Source organism: Rosa chinensis, chromosome 5 (genome assembly GCF_002994745.2).
Source record: "Rosa chinensis cultivar Old Blush chromosome 5, RchiOBHm-V2, whole genome shotgun sequence".
In the NCBI taxonomy this organism is placed as follows: Eukaryota; Viridiplantae; Streptophyta; class Magnoliopsida; order Rosales; family Rosaceae; genus Rosa; species Rosa chinensis.
In genome coordinates, this window is record NC_037092.1 from 36,284,194 (window position 1) to 36,298,563 (window position 14,370).

Consider the following 14,370-nt stretch of genomic DNA (forward strand, 5'->3'; position numbering starts at 1 on the left):
CCTCTCAGTTGGCTTTCTGATCATGGTAATGAGTATCTTGCAAGTGATACATGCATCCTTGAAGCCAAGGTCGTACCTCATAAGGCTAAAGCTAAGATTTTAGAAGATAAAGAACAGTTGGTCAGATGACCTTAAAGAGCTCCTTGGTGGACTCTAGAACTTGTTTTTGTCACAAAGATTCCATTTAACTTTGTACAACATGTTCATCCATTTATGCATACATAGTACAAAATACGATGATCAATCAAATTACAACTCCATATGCTAGCTAGAATACATATATGTACATTATTGTAGCTGCTAGTAACCAAATTATTGTACAGCATTCAGCTCCACATCTAGTAGAGCATGTGTTTCTACGGCTGAAATAGTAGACTTGAGCAAAATATAGAAGAGGACATGTCGGACACAAGAGGAAATTTCATAAGCACAAACAAAGCAATTGGGAGAAATGCAAATAAAAATGTAAAATTTGAAACCCATTTTGATTCGTATTGACAAGATAGATAGAAGGTAGTGCTGAAAGCCATCATCATTGATGCTATAGATATGACGAGGCTAGTGAGTCCTGCCATCAACTTCAAGGGTAAGGACTTTCGGAAATCATTTTCTGCATACCGCGAGGTAAGGATGAACAAGAACATCAACATTGCAGTTGAAGAGGAAAAGAGTGCTACTTCGTCAGCTATGGTAAAGTCTAGAAAGGCTTTCTGTTTCAAAAGGTTTGGTTTTCCAATATGATCATCTGTGCCACTCGGTATGCTAAATGCAACTGAGAACACAACGGTTGCGATAATAGTCGCAACGAGCATGCATGAAGTTGCTGTGCCCTTCATCCATTTTTCTCCTTGACGCATTAACACCGTATGCTCTTCTGTAAATAATTCTTGAGGTGTTTTTCCTTTGTCGTTTTCCATCTCGATGTATTGAGGTTGGACGATCTTTTTGACTTCCTGCCACATCAGAGATATATAAAGAACAGTAATTAATCAAGGAATGAATGTGAAAATATGAAATGATCGAATTAGTATGGTTTTCTTAGTGTACTTGCATATATGCAATTATTACCTCGTTTTTACCTAGATGATCATTATTAAAACATCAAGCATGAGAAGTACCTCAAACCATACCAACTCTCGATGCATTTGAAGAGCTATGCCTGACACGAGATTCAATTGATTTTGAGGTGCTAATTTTGCAGCCATATGCACAATGTTGTTACCCTGAACATCTTTGTATGTCACGATGACATCTTTGATTGAGCCTATTTCATGCACTAGATTGAAGATACTTGCGTGACGATGCAGAACTGCGATGTGGATTATGGTTCGATTTTTTTCATCAGTTTCCCATACTAAATCAGGATAAGAGCTCATAAGCGCTGCCAGAAACTCATAATTCCCTAATTCTGCTGCGTCAAAGAATAAATTTGAAGGATATTTGATCAGCCTCATCACGTCATCATACTCATCTCTCAAGATTTCTTCCCAGAGGCGGTGGACTAGTTGAAGGGCTCCATTAGCTTCTCTCAACTTTCTTTTGCATGCGAACTTCAAACCTGGGAGGACTTGAGATGAAAAGTTTGAAGAACATAAGCTGCGTGGTCAACAGTAATGAAGCTAAATACTAATTTTTGAAGAATTCACTCACATGAGTTAATGAGTCTAGGCCACATTGGTGGAATTTGGCTGCCACGAAATGCTGAAGGTCTTCGAGCCAGGATATGCAAGGCTGTTTTATTTTTCTGCGAACTAGTACGTGCCTTCGCTAATGCTTTATCAGCATCTAGCAACTGAAAGGCCAAATCTGAAATTTTTACACAGAAATTAAGAATGCAATTTTGACATTTTGAAAATTTCGATTCCTTTCTGTACCCATAAATGTTCAAATGCATGTATAGAGAAGGATGAACTTTAGTATACCTACCGTATAGACAATTGTTGATGCAAGAAAAAAAAAAGTTTTCTCGGTCGGTTTTCTCCAACATCTTTTTACTTTCGTAGTACAGGTAACATGCCATTTCAGACTGTCCTGACACAGCAGCCATATAGGCCGGTGCCATATCTTTACCGCCTCTAATTGTTAGCAAAGACTTGTTCTTTTGTATTAAAATCTGGACAATGTCTAGAGATCCAGCCGCAGCGGCAATGCATAAGGCAGTGTTTCCATCTATGTCCTGCAGTGCCAAGTCTTCTACTTCCATCATGCTGACCAGTTTCTCCACAAAGTGAATATGGCTTGTTCTTGCTGCAACGTGAAGGACTGTTTCATATCTTCTAGATATGCTAGCTCGTGGAAGTTTGCTTCTATCCTTTTTCAAGATTAGTTCAGCGGCTTCCCAATCACCTTTTAGTGCATACTTATAGAGGGCAACACATGTCTTAAGGTATTCTTCTCCTGTTTGGGGTTTAATCATATGGAGAGTAATGAAGTTGCACATATATATGGAGAATATATATATATATATATATATATATATATATATAATAACTTATACGTATATTAATATTAGATGGGACTTATGGGAGTCCTTGCAAACATCAATACAATGGACCAGCTCGCTGCCTAGACCAGCGGTGCATGGAGCCAGTCGATCTACCGCTTAATATTGTATTTATACTTTTACATACTCTACTTAAGAAATTACTTGTACACTAGATGGATATCACTATGACTTAACTTAAATGGAAGAGAGATTAAAGATGGCACTTACTCTTTGTATGTTCTAATAAATAAGACGAAGGTCTGTTAGGTTGAGCAGAATAATCAGCAGAAATGTCAATGGCGATGTCTGCGGATTGGTTGTCCATCCTAGTTGCTGAATCGCTGCTAGCTGTGGTTAATTGAATCCCGGAAGGTGATACATGTTGTGCTTGTGGGATAGACATGGTTCCTGATTGAACAAATTGTGTAAAGATATAAGCATGCACCTGAAACGAAAAAAGGAGAAGGAAAGAAATATAGTAAGTGGACTGCAGACTCGGCTGATTAAGCGCTAGCTATAACATTTGTTTCCCACTACAAGATTGCAATTATACTGAAGAAGGAGGTGGAGGAGGAGACGGGGAGGAGGGGGGAGAGAGAGAGAGAGTGAGTTCTTGATGCTTACAAGTTACAAGTTACAAATACCAAAGCTCCCTTGTACAGAATGGAAACTTGAAGCGGATATTTAGGGGGCGCGACCGGCACCAAAATATGGAGTACCTGTGTGAATGGAGTTCACTTGTACCTAGCGTCGAAGCGGGCGCGGCCGTCACCAAGATATGGAGTATCAGTACGAATGGACCAGTACGAAATAAACTTGTGGTGAGAGAATCACTGAAACCCCACCGCCATGGAAAAAGTGTCAATAACAGGCCACTCTCAGTGTGAGATGGAGGAACCTGCCATTATAAGAATGAAAGACAAACGATCCCTGTTTTTAGTCAACCGCCAAGATCGAGCTAGGGTAAAGTACTCGACGACTCTGTTGAAAGTCACGAGCTAGGGAAATTGCTAGGAAATTTCCTACATCAACCCTCACTCCATGTAAGGGCCCTCATAGATCCATGACTTCCTAAACTCTGAGGACGCAACTGAAACCGGATATGTATGTATATGCAGACAAATCCCAGATACTAGCTGCATAAATCGAGACAAGCTAGTGTACTAGTGGGTATGAGATACCCTCATTTACAACTATTTGAACAAAAATTTACAAGTATTTGAACTAAAATTACAACATTGAGAACAAAAGTTACCATATTCATTTACACTATTTATATATAGTTAAACAAAAATTACAACATTGACAACGAATTTATTCAAAAGCTTGTAAAAATGTCGTAAGAGGTGTAATTACCATTATTAGAACTAAGATTACAACATTGACAACGAATTTGTTCAAAAACTTGTAAAATGTCGCAAGAGATGTAATTACCATTATTAGAACTAAGATTACACAAGAAGGACTCAAATTACAATTTTGACAACAAAATTTGTTCTCACTTTTGTAAATGTGGGTATGAGATACCCACCACTACACTAGAATTTCCCGCATAAATCTATCAAAAGCAGATAAATTCTAATGATATGACTGCGTAAAAATCAATCAAGTTTGAGCACTTATTCTGGCTTCCAGATTCTTTGTGTACACTAGTGATCATAAAGTAGTTTGGAACGACATTAACCAAAACCAATTAAAGGAGGGAGGAGCTCAATAGTGCGTCAAAAGGTCGATTGCTTTGCAGAGTTCATTGTTCTGCACTCTTAGTTTTTTATTAGGATTATACATGAATCGAATCTCAATCGTGAATGTTTTAATGTTCTACATACTTTTTATGTATGTAGTTCGTTTTTTATACTCCAAAGAGAAACAGTTCCTTCAAATCTGAAACTCAATGGTAAAGGTCTATCAAGCTTGAAAGCTAGAGTAACCTTCTAACCTAGCTACTCCATCAGCAACAAGAAACGAATCTCTATCATCGATCGATCATCCTGTTCATATATAGGAGAAAACTAGGTATCCTCTCTTTTACTAGCTACCGGTGGCTAGCTTGTCTAGGCACTAGCAGCATGCACAACAAGCAAAGAATTTCCTAGCAGATCCAGTACGTTCCTTTTGCATGTTTCTATCTAAATCAGAAAAGATAAATATTCACTAAAAAATCTCCAACATATTTTCATGAAAATAAAATGTTTGATGAAATCCCATGTATCTGGACATCATGATTCGTATCATGGTGAGTTTTACGGCCCACGTGATCATGAGGGTAGCCCTAGCAGGTAAATAATTAGAGGGAGACTTGGGAGTCAAAGTCTTTTAATCTGGCCTCTACTTTCTTTTGATGTTCTTTGCGACTTCTCTTTGCTTACTTTCCTAGCTAGTTGTCTTCCTCCAAAATATCTTGCTCGGAATTTTTTTGTTCTCGGCACTTTAATCTTTAGGTTAGTTGGGGGCTTCGAATCTACTCTTTTCTTGGGTAATCTTCCACCAAGATGTCCATTTCTAAATTTTTCTTTCTTTTTGTGTTTTCGATCATGGCATGGCTACAGCTACACTAATTTGTCCTGTTTTCTTTTGTTCTATTCTTTAATTTGTTTTTTCTTGATGCTAGACTAAAATGCACACCGCACACAATGATTCGATTAATATATACAATTTAGACCAAATTGATGTTCAAGTTGCATTTACTTTGATCATTATGATGTTTAAGAATCCAAATGACCCTGATTTAGAACACACTATAATTTGCTCTTGTCACAAAAATTGCATTTAACGTTGCACAAAATATTCATCCATTTACGCATTGAACTTACAAAAGAGATGATCAATCATTCATTACAACTCCATATGCTACCTAGATATACATATACATATGTACATATACATCATTATTGTAGATAGAGATTAGAGACCAAATGATTACTTATTATAAGTCGAATATGTACAGCATTGAGCATTCAGCCAGACTTTCTAGTAAGGCATGTGTTTTTATGGCTGAAATAACTTGACCAAAATATAGAAGAGGACATGTCGGCTGGGACAAATGCAAAAAATGTAAAATCTGAAACCTATCTTGATTCATTTTGACAAAATATAGAGAAGGCAGCGCTGAAAGTTATCATCATGGATGCTATAGAGATGAACAGGGACCTGATATGGATTCTGCAAAAGCTCCAGAATTTTTGACTACATGCAAGGAGATGCCTGCCTGCCAGGATGCACCAAGTTTTGAAAAAAAAAATTGCACCGAGCCTACTAGCCCTTCATCGGTTGAGGATCTACAACCGTGTTATTGGGTTTCTCCTGTTGCTCATACTGGTGAAACTAGGGAAAAATGTTACAACAGATTCCCAGTTTATCCAAAAATAAAATCCAACAACTAAATAAAGCCAAAATTATAAACACAAATTTGCATTCAACCAACAAAAACTCCTTAACAATTTTGGTGCGTTTGGATGAGAAAATTATGAAATCCATAGGAATTTATAAATGATGGAATCTTTAAATTCATCAATCTAAAATTCCATTAATTGCAATTTCTGTTGTTTGGTTGTAACCATTTAGGATTTCAAATGTGTAATAAATTAAGAAAGTTTAAAACAAATAAAAAAATAAAATAGAAAAAAACCTTGTTTTGGAAATGAAAATTGAATACTGCAAGGGAATTCGTAAATGACACCTATTTTGGTGGAAATTGAAGTGGGGAATTTAATTGATGAATTTCTTCATTTTTTTTCCATAGAGAAATTTAAAATTTCCAGTTTGATAATGCCAAACGAGGGAATTAGTTTGTAGGAATTATGAAATCCTCACTTTCAATTAAATTCCATCATATTTTCCCTCATCCAAACACACTCTAAAGAACACGCAAACAACCACAAACAATCCATCAAATGAAAGAAGTACAACCCAGCAGGCCAATCAGATCAAATTGGATAACAAAACCATATACACAGATGAAGTATTATAAAGCATAACACCTAACCATGGATCGATCAAATTAGAAATGAAAAGATCCAAAACTCAATGATCAAACCCTAGAATACAAAGATAAATGAAAGCCCAAGGTGGAGATCGAACATGGAAACCAACGACGCAAGAAGAAGAGAGAGCGCGAAATCGAGACATTTGGTAGTCTTCGTTCTTCGCGTTCTGGAATTTCAAAATCACGCCTGTTGATGCGGAACTCAAGGGAGGGAGTTGTGTTATTACATATCCCATCTAATGGTCCGCTCTTAAAATCTCGGTAATTTAAGTCTCTCCTTGTTTTGTTTACCAAACAAGGGATTTTCCACGCGGGATTTTTACTCCCATTTAAAAATCATCTCCCTCCTGAAAGTACCTTACTCAAACACTGCCTCTTTGGATCTGTAAAGCTCCAGACTCTTTGGCAGAATGCAAGGTACGGAGTTGTTAGAAGGTGCCTGCTTACCAGTATGCACCAAGTTTTGGATGAGGACATACACAAGGAGCACCTACAAGTGTAGATTCTGTAAAAGCTCTAGATTTTTTGACGTCATGGAAGGTAATAGGTGTTTTAGTTGTTCTAAAACATGCTTTATGTAATTGGTTATGTATATATATGAACTGATGAGTTGTTCTAAATCTTCATGAGGCACTAATGAGTTTTAGAGCAAGTGAACCGTGAGCAGAGAGGGGATAAAGATGAGGCATGAAGGAGGAAGAAGATAGAGATAAAGAGGCTCTGTGGCCAAAGATACGAGATTGGGTAATGAGTAAAAGAAAATTGGGTTTTAAATGATTTGATGTTTTATCCGTAAGATCAATTCATTTAAAATCAAACGGCTGCCAGCATTTTGTCCGGTTTTGTCCCTTAATTCATGTCCCGCAGGTGAGCCGTCCTGTAGGACAGGAGAGGAGAGTTCGTACTCTTCATAGATGAGTTAGAAATTATTAGTCAGAGAGATATACATTGGTGGAAAAACTATACAGTTTCTTTCCGAGGTTATAGTGATCTAGTTACTTATCGCTCGAGTCCCAATCTAAAACTTCATGTTTTTATTTAGTCTCCACCCTCCAATGACTACGCATGGTAAGGAGGAAGCGTTTTCCAGCCATATGTCTATTTCAAACATCAACGTTTTCCAGCTGCAGTCCAAGATATTGCATACAAGGATGCTGCACTCACTGAGTTAGGCAGTATTATAGATGATATCTATTCAAATGCTATAACGTACATAGCATGCCGGAGGTGCAAATCCAGTATGCTCCTCGGAGCTGTAACAAAGTGGCTCATCGCCTTGCTAGTATTGGTTTTGAAGCACATCAGAATGAGACTTGGCTCACTCATTCTCCTAGTTGCATTGCTGCTGTACTACTCCATGATTGTAACCATTTAAATCATTAATAAAGTACCTTGAGGTTTTCTTTCAAAAAAAAAAACATCAACGGCTCCATTAAACTCCACGGACATGACTTGAAAAATAATTTAATAATTGTTGGAGACTGATAATAAATATGGAGATCAATCTCAAATGACAAGATAAAACCTAATCCTCTGAGGGATTCAGTCAATGTAACGTTCCGTATTTTAATGTACCTGTGTACTAGTCATCTGGACGGTAAACGACAACTATTTTCACTTTTTACTTTGTTTCGATACTTTTAGTGGCCCTAAAAGTTGACTTCATTTTGGGTCAAAATTTGAGAAAATTTTCTTCACAAAAGTTGTAGAGGACGTTAAACCGAGCGCGTGCATATGTGGTATGTAAAAATCGGAGTTCGTATGCGAAAGTTGTAAGTGAAAAATGAAACTTACTGTTCATGATAAATATATATATATAGGAATTTTACTGTGGTAGGTTTCCAAATCCGGAAACCCACCCGTTCTCTCTCTTTCCCCCGAGCTCTCCCTCTTTCCCTTTCAGCCTCCATCTTCCTCTCAATTCCCCGTTGTCCGGCCACCTGGGGACGAGTCACAGGTCATCACTGGCGTGCCTCATCCTCCTCCACATGCTAGCAGCAGTGGGTCACAGAAATTTGGTCAGAAAAGTGGGAATCGACGGCTTGAAGAAAACTGTAGCAGATTGGGGTTTTCCGGAAATTCTTTCGATTCCGGCCATCTCTAGCCACCAAGCCAGGTCTAATGGAAGCGCCTTGAGCCCATGATCATTTCCCCTCAAGCTTCAAGCATCGATTTGCATTGTAGAGGAAGAATCAAGCAAAAACCCAATTCTAGGGTTTTGAAATTTCTGGAAATTTTTCATTGGCCAAATCAGAGCACTTCAAGGTAAAATTGGAACTTGTTGTAGTTGAGAAAAGTGTTAGGCTTGTTGAGTAGATGTTGTGGCTGAAATTTGGTGGCCAGAGGTGGAGGTGGCCTCCGGCGTGTGGAGGCGCGTAGGGCAGGTTTTTAATTCCTGTTTTTAGCCGATTTAAATCCTATAATTGTTGTAGAACATGTAGATGTGAATTTGGTTGAAAATTGGAGAAGTTTTGCGTTGATTATCAATTTCCGTAATTTAGAATTTAATTATCGACTTACGAGAATCTGACCGGCGGATATCTCTCGGTTCTACCTTGGAATCTTTAAATTCCTTAAAATATGGGTTAAATCCGAGAAGAAGTGGAGAGTTGATTTATGAGGATTTTATTTTGGAGAACGTATTTAATTGTTGAATAGTTATTCACATAATATAATTGTGTATAGGGTGATGTACCGAGCTATTGCTCGACGAATGAACTCGTATGTTACGTCCCGAACCTAAATTCACCGATTTACTAATCATTAGGACGGTAAACGACATTTACTTTCACTTTTACTGTCGTTTCAGTACTTTTAGGGGGCCCTAAAATATGACTTTTTGTTCGGGTCAAAATTTGAGAAAATGTTCTTCATGAAAGTTGTAGAGGACGTTAAACCGAGCGCGTGCATATGTGGTACGTAAAAATCGGAGTTCATATGCGAAAGTTATGGCCAAAATACTACAGTTACTGTTCATTATAATTTTCTATAAATAGCCGAATTACTGTGGTAAGTTTCCATTTTCGGAAACTTACCGAGCCCTCTCCCTTCCTCTCCGACCTCTTCACCTTCTTCCGGCCATAACTCCTCCATCCGGCGACGGATTTTGATATATAAGATGTCGTTGGAAAGCTCTCTTCCTTCTCTTCATTTCTGGGTTTATTTTGTAGCTTGATATGAACTGTGGAAGGTGCAGCAACGAGAAGAAGAGAACGGTCACTGTAGCAGTTTTGAGTCAACGCCGATATTTTCCGATTCCGGCAATCTCCGGCCACCAAATTGGCGTCGAAGGTTCGGTTTTTGATATAGATCATTTCCCCTAAGGTCTTTTATTTCAATTTGCAGTGTAGAGGTCGAATTAACAATTTCAATTTCTAGGGTTCTTGGAATTTCTGGAAATTTTTCACCAGCCAAATTGGAGCTCTTCCAAGTAAAATTGGAACTTGTTGTAGTTGAGAAAGAGGTTGGATTTGTTGAGTAGATGGTGCTGCCAAATTTTGGTGGCCATTGGAGGTGGTTGACGGTGGCACGTGGGGCCCACGCGCTGCCACTGATGGCGGCGCGTGGAGGCGTGTAGGGCAGTGTTTTAATTTCGGTTTTTTGCCCATTAAATTGTATATATGTTGTAGAGCTTGTATGTGAAGTTTGGTGAATTATGGAGGAGTTTGGAATTATTTGTGAATTTCCGAAGTTTGAAGTTTTGTGATTGAATTGTTGGAAATTCGACCGTCGGATTTCCCTCGTTTTCATTGTGGAATATGTTAATTGAGGAATTGGTGTTGTGGGAGAGATTTGGGTTGAATTTGAGAAGTAATGGAGATAGGGATTTTCAGGTTTCGTTTAGGTTCATAATTATTTTATCGGATTGCCGTTTACGGAAATATAATTGTGTACAGGGCAATGCCGAAAGCTACGGTTAAATGAAAGAACTCGTTTGTGTGGTCGCCCAATAGTACTGTGAGTGGACTTTTGTTTTAAATAATGATGCATGCGTTTATTTTCTTGAATTAATGCTTTATTTAATTAACATATTATTTTCCGAGCATATGAATTGATTTTGGAATTTGATTTCGATTTATCTCGTGGATTTGCTTTCAATAATGATTTTCATGAAGTAATTATGATTTTTATCGGTTGTGAATTTCGGATATTAATTTGTTGTGCTCGGATTCGAATTTATAATTTATGTTGAATTTCGACTAGTTATTTTTCCGAGGTGATTTCCGGAATTAAGTATATTTCTGTTCGTTGATTCGAGACTTTTGGAAAAATTTTCGAAATGGGATTTCGATGAAGTGATTTCCTATTTATTTATCGACTTTTGGTTTTGGCATTGGGAATGCCTTGTTGATAATCTAATTATTCTTTTAGCGTGTGGGACAGCTGTTGATTTATGTGACTTTCTACGAGAATTTCCGGGTACGATTGGGAATCGTACCTGTGTTTTCTTTATTCGCGGGACTTATGGGGAAGCCTTACTGTTTTTTGATTTTCGTATGATTTTAACCCACCATACCTGGGTCGTCATATTTATTGCTAGCTAGCCTATTAGTACTCCTCCCTGCTTACTATGTGTTCGTGGGTGAGTAAGAGCAGAGCATGGGATGCTCCAGAGTGTAGGACACTCTGACCCGAGCCTGGGAGGCTCCCTTCTTTCGTATGGTGAAACTTCTTCCCCATATTTTATCGTTGCTTGACTAGCGGGGCTAGTCCGATTTTCACTGTAGCCAGCGGGGCTGGTCTTATCTTCTTGAAAAACGAGATTTCGGTTTTACGATGTATTTTTCGAATGTGGTGACTAGCGAGGCTAGTCGATTTATCGTTTTGGACTTCTTGGATTTAAAGCTAAATGTGTTTTTCTAATTGTTGCATGCATCGATTTTTAATGAAATAAATGTGGGAAAGTATGAAATCCTTTTTCTTTTAAATTGTTTATTTTTGTCCACTCACGCTAACGTTTTTCGTCTACTTTCCCCTGGGCCTTTTGGTTTCTAATGCCCAGTTTGCAGGCGAATTAGTGGAGGTCGGGCGTACATGACATTTAAGGCATAGTTGTCACTACTTCCGCAGTGTAGGATCGCTTGATCCTTTACTCTTCTTTTTATATCCCTGTGTATAGTAGTATTGCTCTGATAACCTTTGGGATTAGTACTTTTGAGTTTTGTGTTTTGTGAAAGTTGAGTTGTTGGTAATTGGGAGCAGGGTGGCTCCAGGAGTATAAGGTTGGTTTGCTTGAAGTGTTTTATGTGTGTTTTACAGGTTTTTGGGTAGTCCATTTTAGAGGTGACTCTGCCGAATTTTTGGTAGAGTTATCCCTAAGGTGGGCCCCACAGGGCCACCTCGGATTTCAGGGTGAAATTCGGGTCGGGTCCTGTCATCGTATGCGTGATCACCTAAATAGTACTGTGAGTGGACTTTTGTTTTAAACAATGATGCATGCGCTGTTTCTTTAACTAATGCTTTATTTAACTATCATTTTATTCTTTGAGCATATTATTTAGTTTCGGATATTATTTGGAATTTTGATTGGATTCTCCATCATGTTTTCCGAACGTGAGTTTTCTATGCTCGGATTTGAACTTATGATTGCTATTGATATTCAATGAATTATTCTCCGAGGTGGTTTTCGGAATTAAATATATTTCTATTCGTCTATTTAAGATTTCTGAAAGATTTTCAAAATGGGATTTCGTTGGAGATATATTTTTCTTATTTATTTATTGACCTTTGGTTTTGGCATTGGGAATGCCTTAATGATGATTTTGGATTTATGATTTGACCTTCGGAGATTAATTTTGATTTATCTCGGTAATGATTTTGAGAATATTTGGCGTGCGGGGTCACGTCATTAGATTATATTTATTTTCTTGTGAGAAATGTGGGGAAGCCTTATGGATTTACTAGTTTTCGATTGTTTACCTCACCATACTCGGGTAGTTCGGTTATTGTCTCCTCCTCACTTACTTTGTGTTTGTGAGTGGCACTCGAGGATTCTCCTCCTCACGTGAGTGGTAGTCGAGGTTATTAGTTCTCCTCCTAACACAATCTATGTGTGAGTGGCAGTCGAGGGTAGGTAGAGCCTAAGGAGCTCATTTACCCGTATGGTGATATTTCTTCCCCATATCCTATTATTTCTGGGCTAGCGGGGTCTAGTCCGATGATACGATACTCAGCGGGATTGATTTACAGTTTCCAGTTTCTTTATTTTAAGAAATAAAAATTTACAAACGTTGCATGCATCGAGGTTTTATAAATTTAAATAAGTGGGAAAGTATTCAAGTTGCTTCATTTAAATTATCTTGATTATTTATTTTTGTCCATTCACACTAACGTGTTTTTCAATATTTTTCCCCTGGGCCCTTCGGTTTCAAATGCCAAGTTTGCAGGCCAAATTAGTTGAGGTCGGGCGTACATGGAGTTGAGGCATAGTCAACAGCATGGTTTCCGCTTTTGCCTTTGAATTAGGTTTTCCTTGTTTACCTTTCCATTAGAACTACTCTGATTACCTATGGGATTAATGTTATTCAAGTTGCGTTTTGTGTTATGTAAATTGGATGATGTTGTGATTTGGGGAGCATGGTGGCTCCAGGAGAATGAGGATGAGTGATTTAGAAGTGTAAATTTCATTTCTCCAGGTTTTGGGTAGTCTATTTTAGGGGAAGTTTTGCCAAAATTTTAGAAAAATTTCTTCTAAGGTGGACCCCACAGGGCCACTTCGGATTTCAGGGTGAAATCTGGGGGCGGGTCCTGTCAGTCAACATCCTTGAAATTGGACATACTACTCCGGCTATTCCGAAAAGTGGGGTAACGGTTAGAATTTCGATGGTGTAACTAATGGAAATGGTACTATAATTAATCAATATTATCAAGAAACAAGGAAGGATTTCAAATTAGGTTCAGAGTTAAATATCAATAAATTTTTACTTTTAATAATAATTCGATTATTTCATTTGTACATAATTGTGTTTTTCATGGTAATGAGACAATGGATTATTGATTCGCCAATATAATTAGGGTGCCGCGATTGCCACCCTACCATTTTTTTAGTTCATCCTACAAACATTTGAATTATTGAAAGACTATATTATCCAAGTGCAAAATGACTAATAAGTACACTAATTTTCTAAAATTCAAATATGTAAGAAAAAATAAATATATAAGTAATTAATTAAATATAAAGAGTACTTAATTTCTCATTGGATAACACTAATCTTTATCTTTTCCACTCAAATTTGAATTTATTATTATTTTTTTGTCTTTTTGTTGCCTCCTCATCGTTAATTCGTTATTCAATTCATAAAATTATTACATTTAACTTCATCAAAATCTTTGCAATATTCTTTCTGAACACCGAAAGTAAAAATTTAAAACACGAAGAAAAAAAATCAATCTCTTCTTCATTGATCATAGTTGTAAATTTAAAATTCTTTTTACATAGATTGAAATAGAGAACATTGAAATTAAAAAAAAAAAATGGGAGTAAATCAGATTATGATTTTATTAGGAAACTTTAATAAATTTTTTTTTTATGAGTATAAATTAAATGAGAAATTTTCGCTGACAATATTTATTTTTTAATTGGATATATCCTATAAGGATATTCTTGGAAGGAGAAATTGGTTAAATAAGTAAATTTAATAATTAAAATTAAAATGTAGGATGTAATGAGCAAGTCGGGTGAACAAAGAAAATGGTAGGGTGGCAATAGCAGCAACCTATAGTTAACTCCTCTAAAGTGAGGAAGTTGTGAATTTACGTCAATTTCATAAAATTTTGACTCTCTGTCTAATCTAAGGGTCCTGACAATTGACACATCACTATTCCACTAATTTTTTATTTTTCATCTAAACCCTAGTTAACTTGCCGTTAACTCTAGAAAAAAAAATAAAAAAAATTGGGA

At 37.2% G+C, this 14,370-nt stretch overlaps 1 protein-coding gene across 3 annotated transcripts in view; it reads right to left on the reverse strand.

Moving 5' to 3' along the window:
- Window positions 1-224: 224 nt before the first annotated feature.
- LOC112167022 (ankyrin repeat-containing protein At5g02620) overlaps window positions 225-14,370 on the reverse strand; it is a 51,097-nt gene continuing 36,951 nt past the window's right edge. Inside the window, exons 1-4 of one of the 3 annotated variants that reach the window (XM_024303976.2) lie at window positions 1,927-2,431; window positions 1,651-1,806; window positions 1,119-1,567; window positions 225-953 (exon numbers count right to left, since the gene is read on the reverse strand). In XM_024303976.2, coding sequence (XP_024159744.2) covers window positions 357-953; window positions 1,119-1,567; window positions 1,651-1,806; window positions 1,927-2,416 — 1,692 coding nt within the window. In that variant the 5' untranslated portion in view covers window positions 2,417-2,431 and the 3' untranslated portion in view covers window positions 225-356. Of the gene's footprint in view, window positions 954-1,118; window positions 1,568-1,650; window positions 1,807-1,926; window positions 2,432-14,370 lie in introns of those variants that run through there. The other 2 variants (XM_040505522.1, XM_040505521.1) reach the window with 2 other exon arrangements.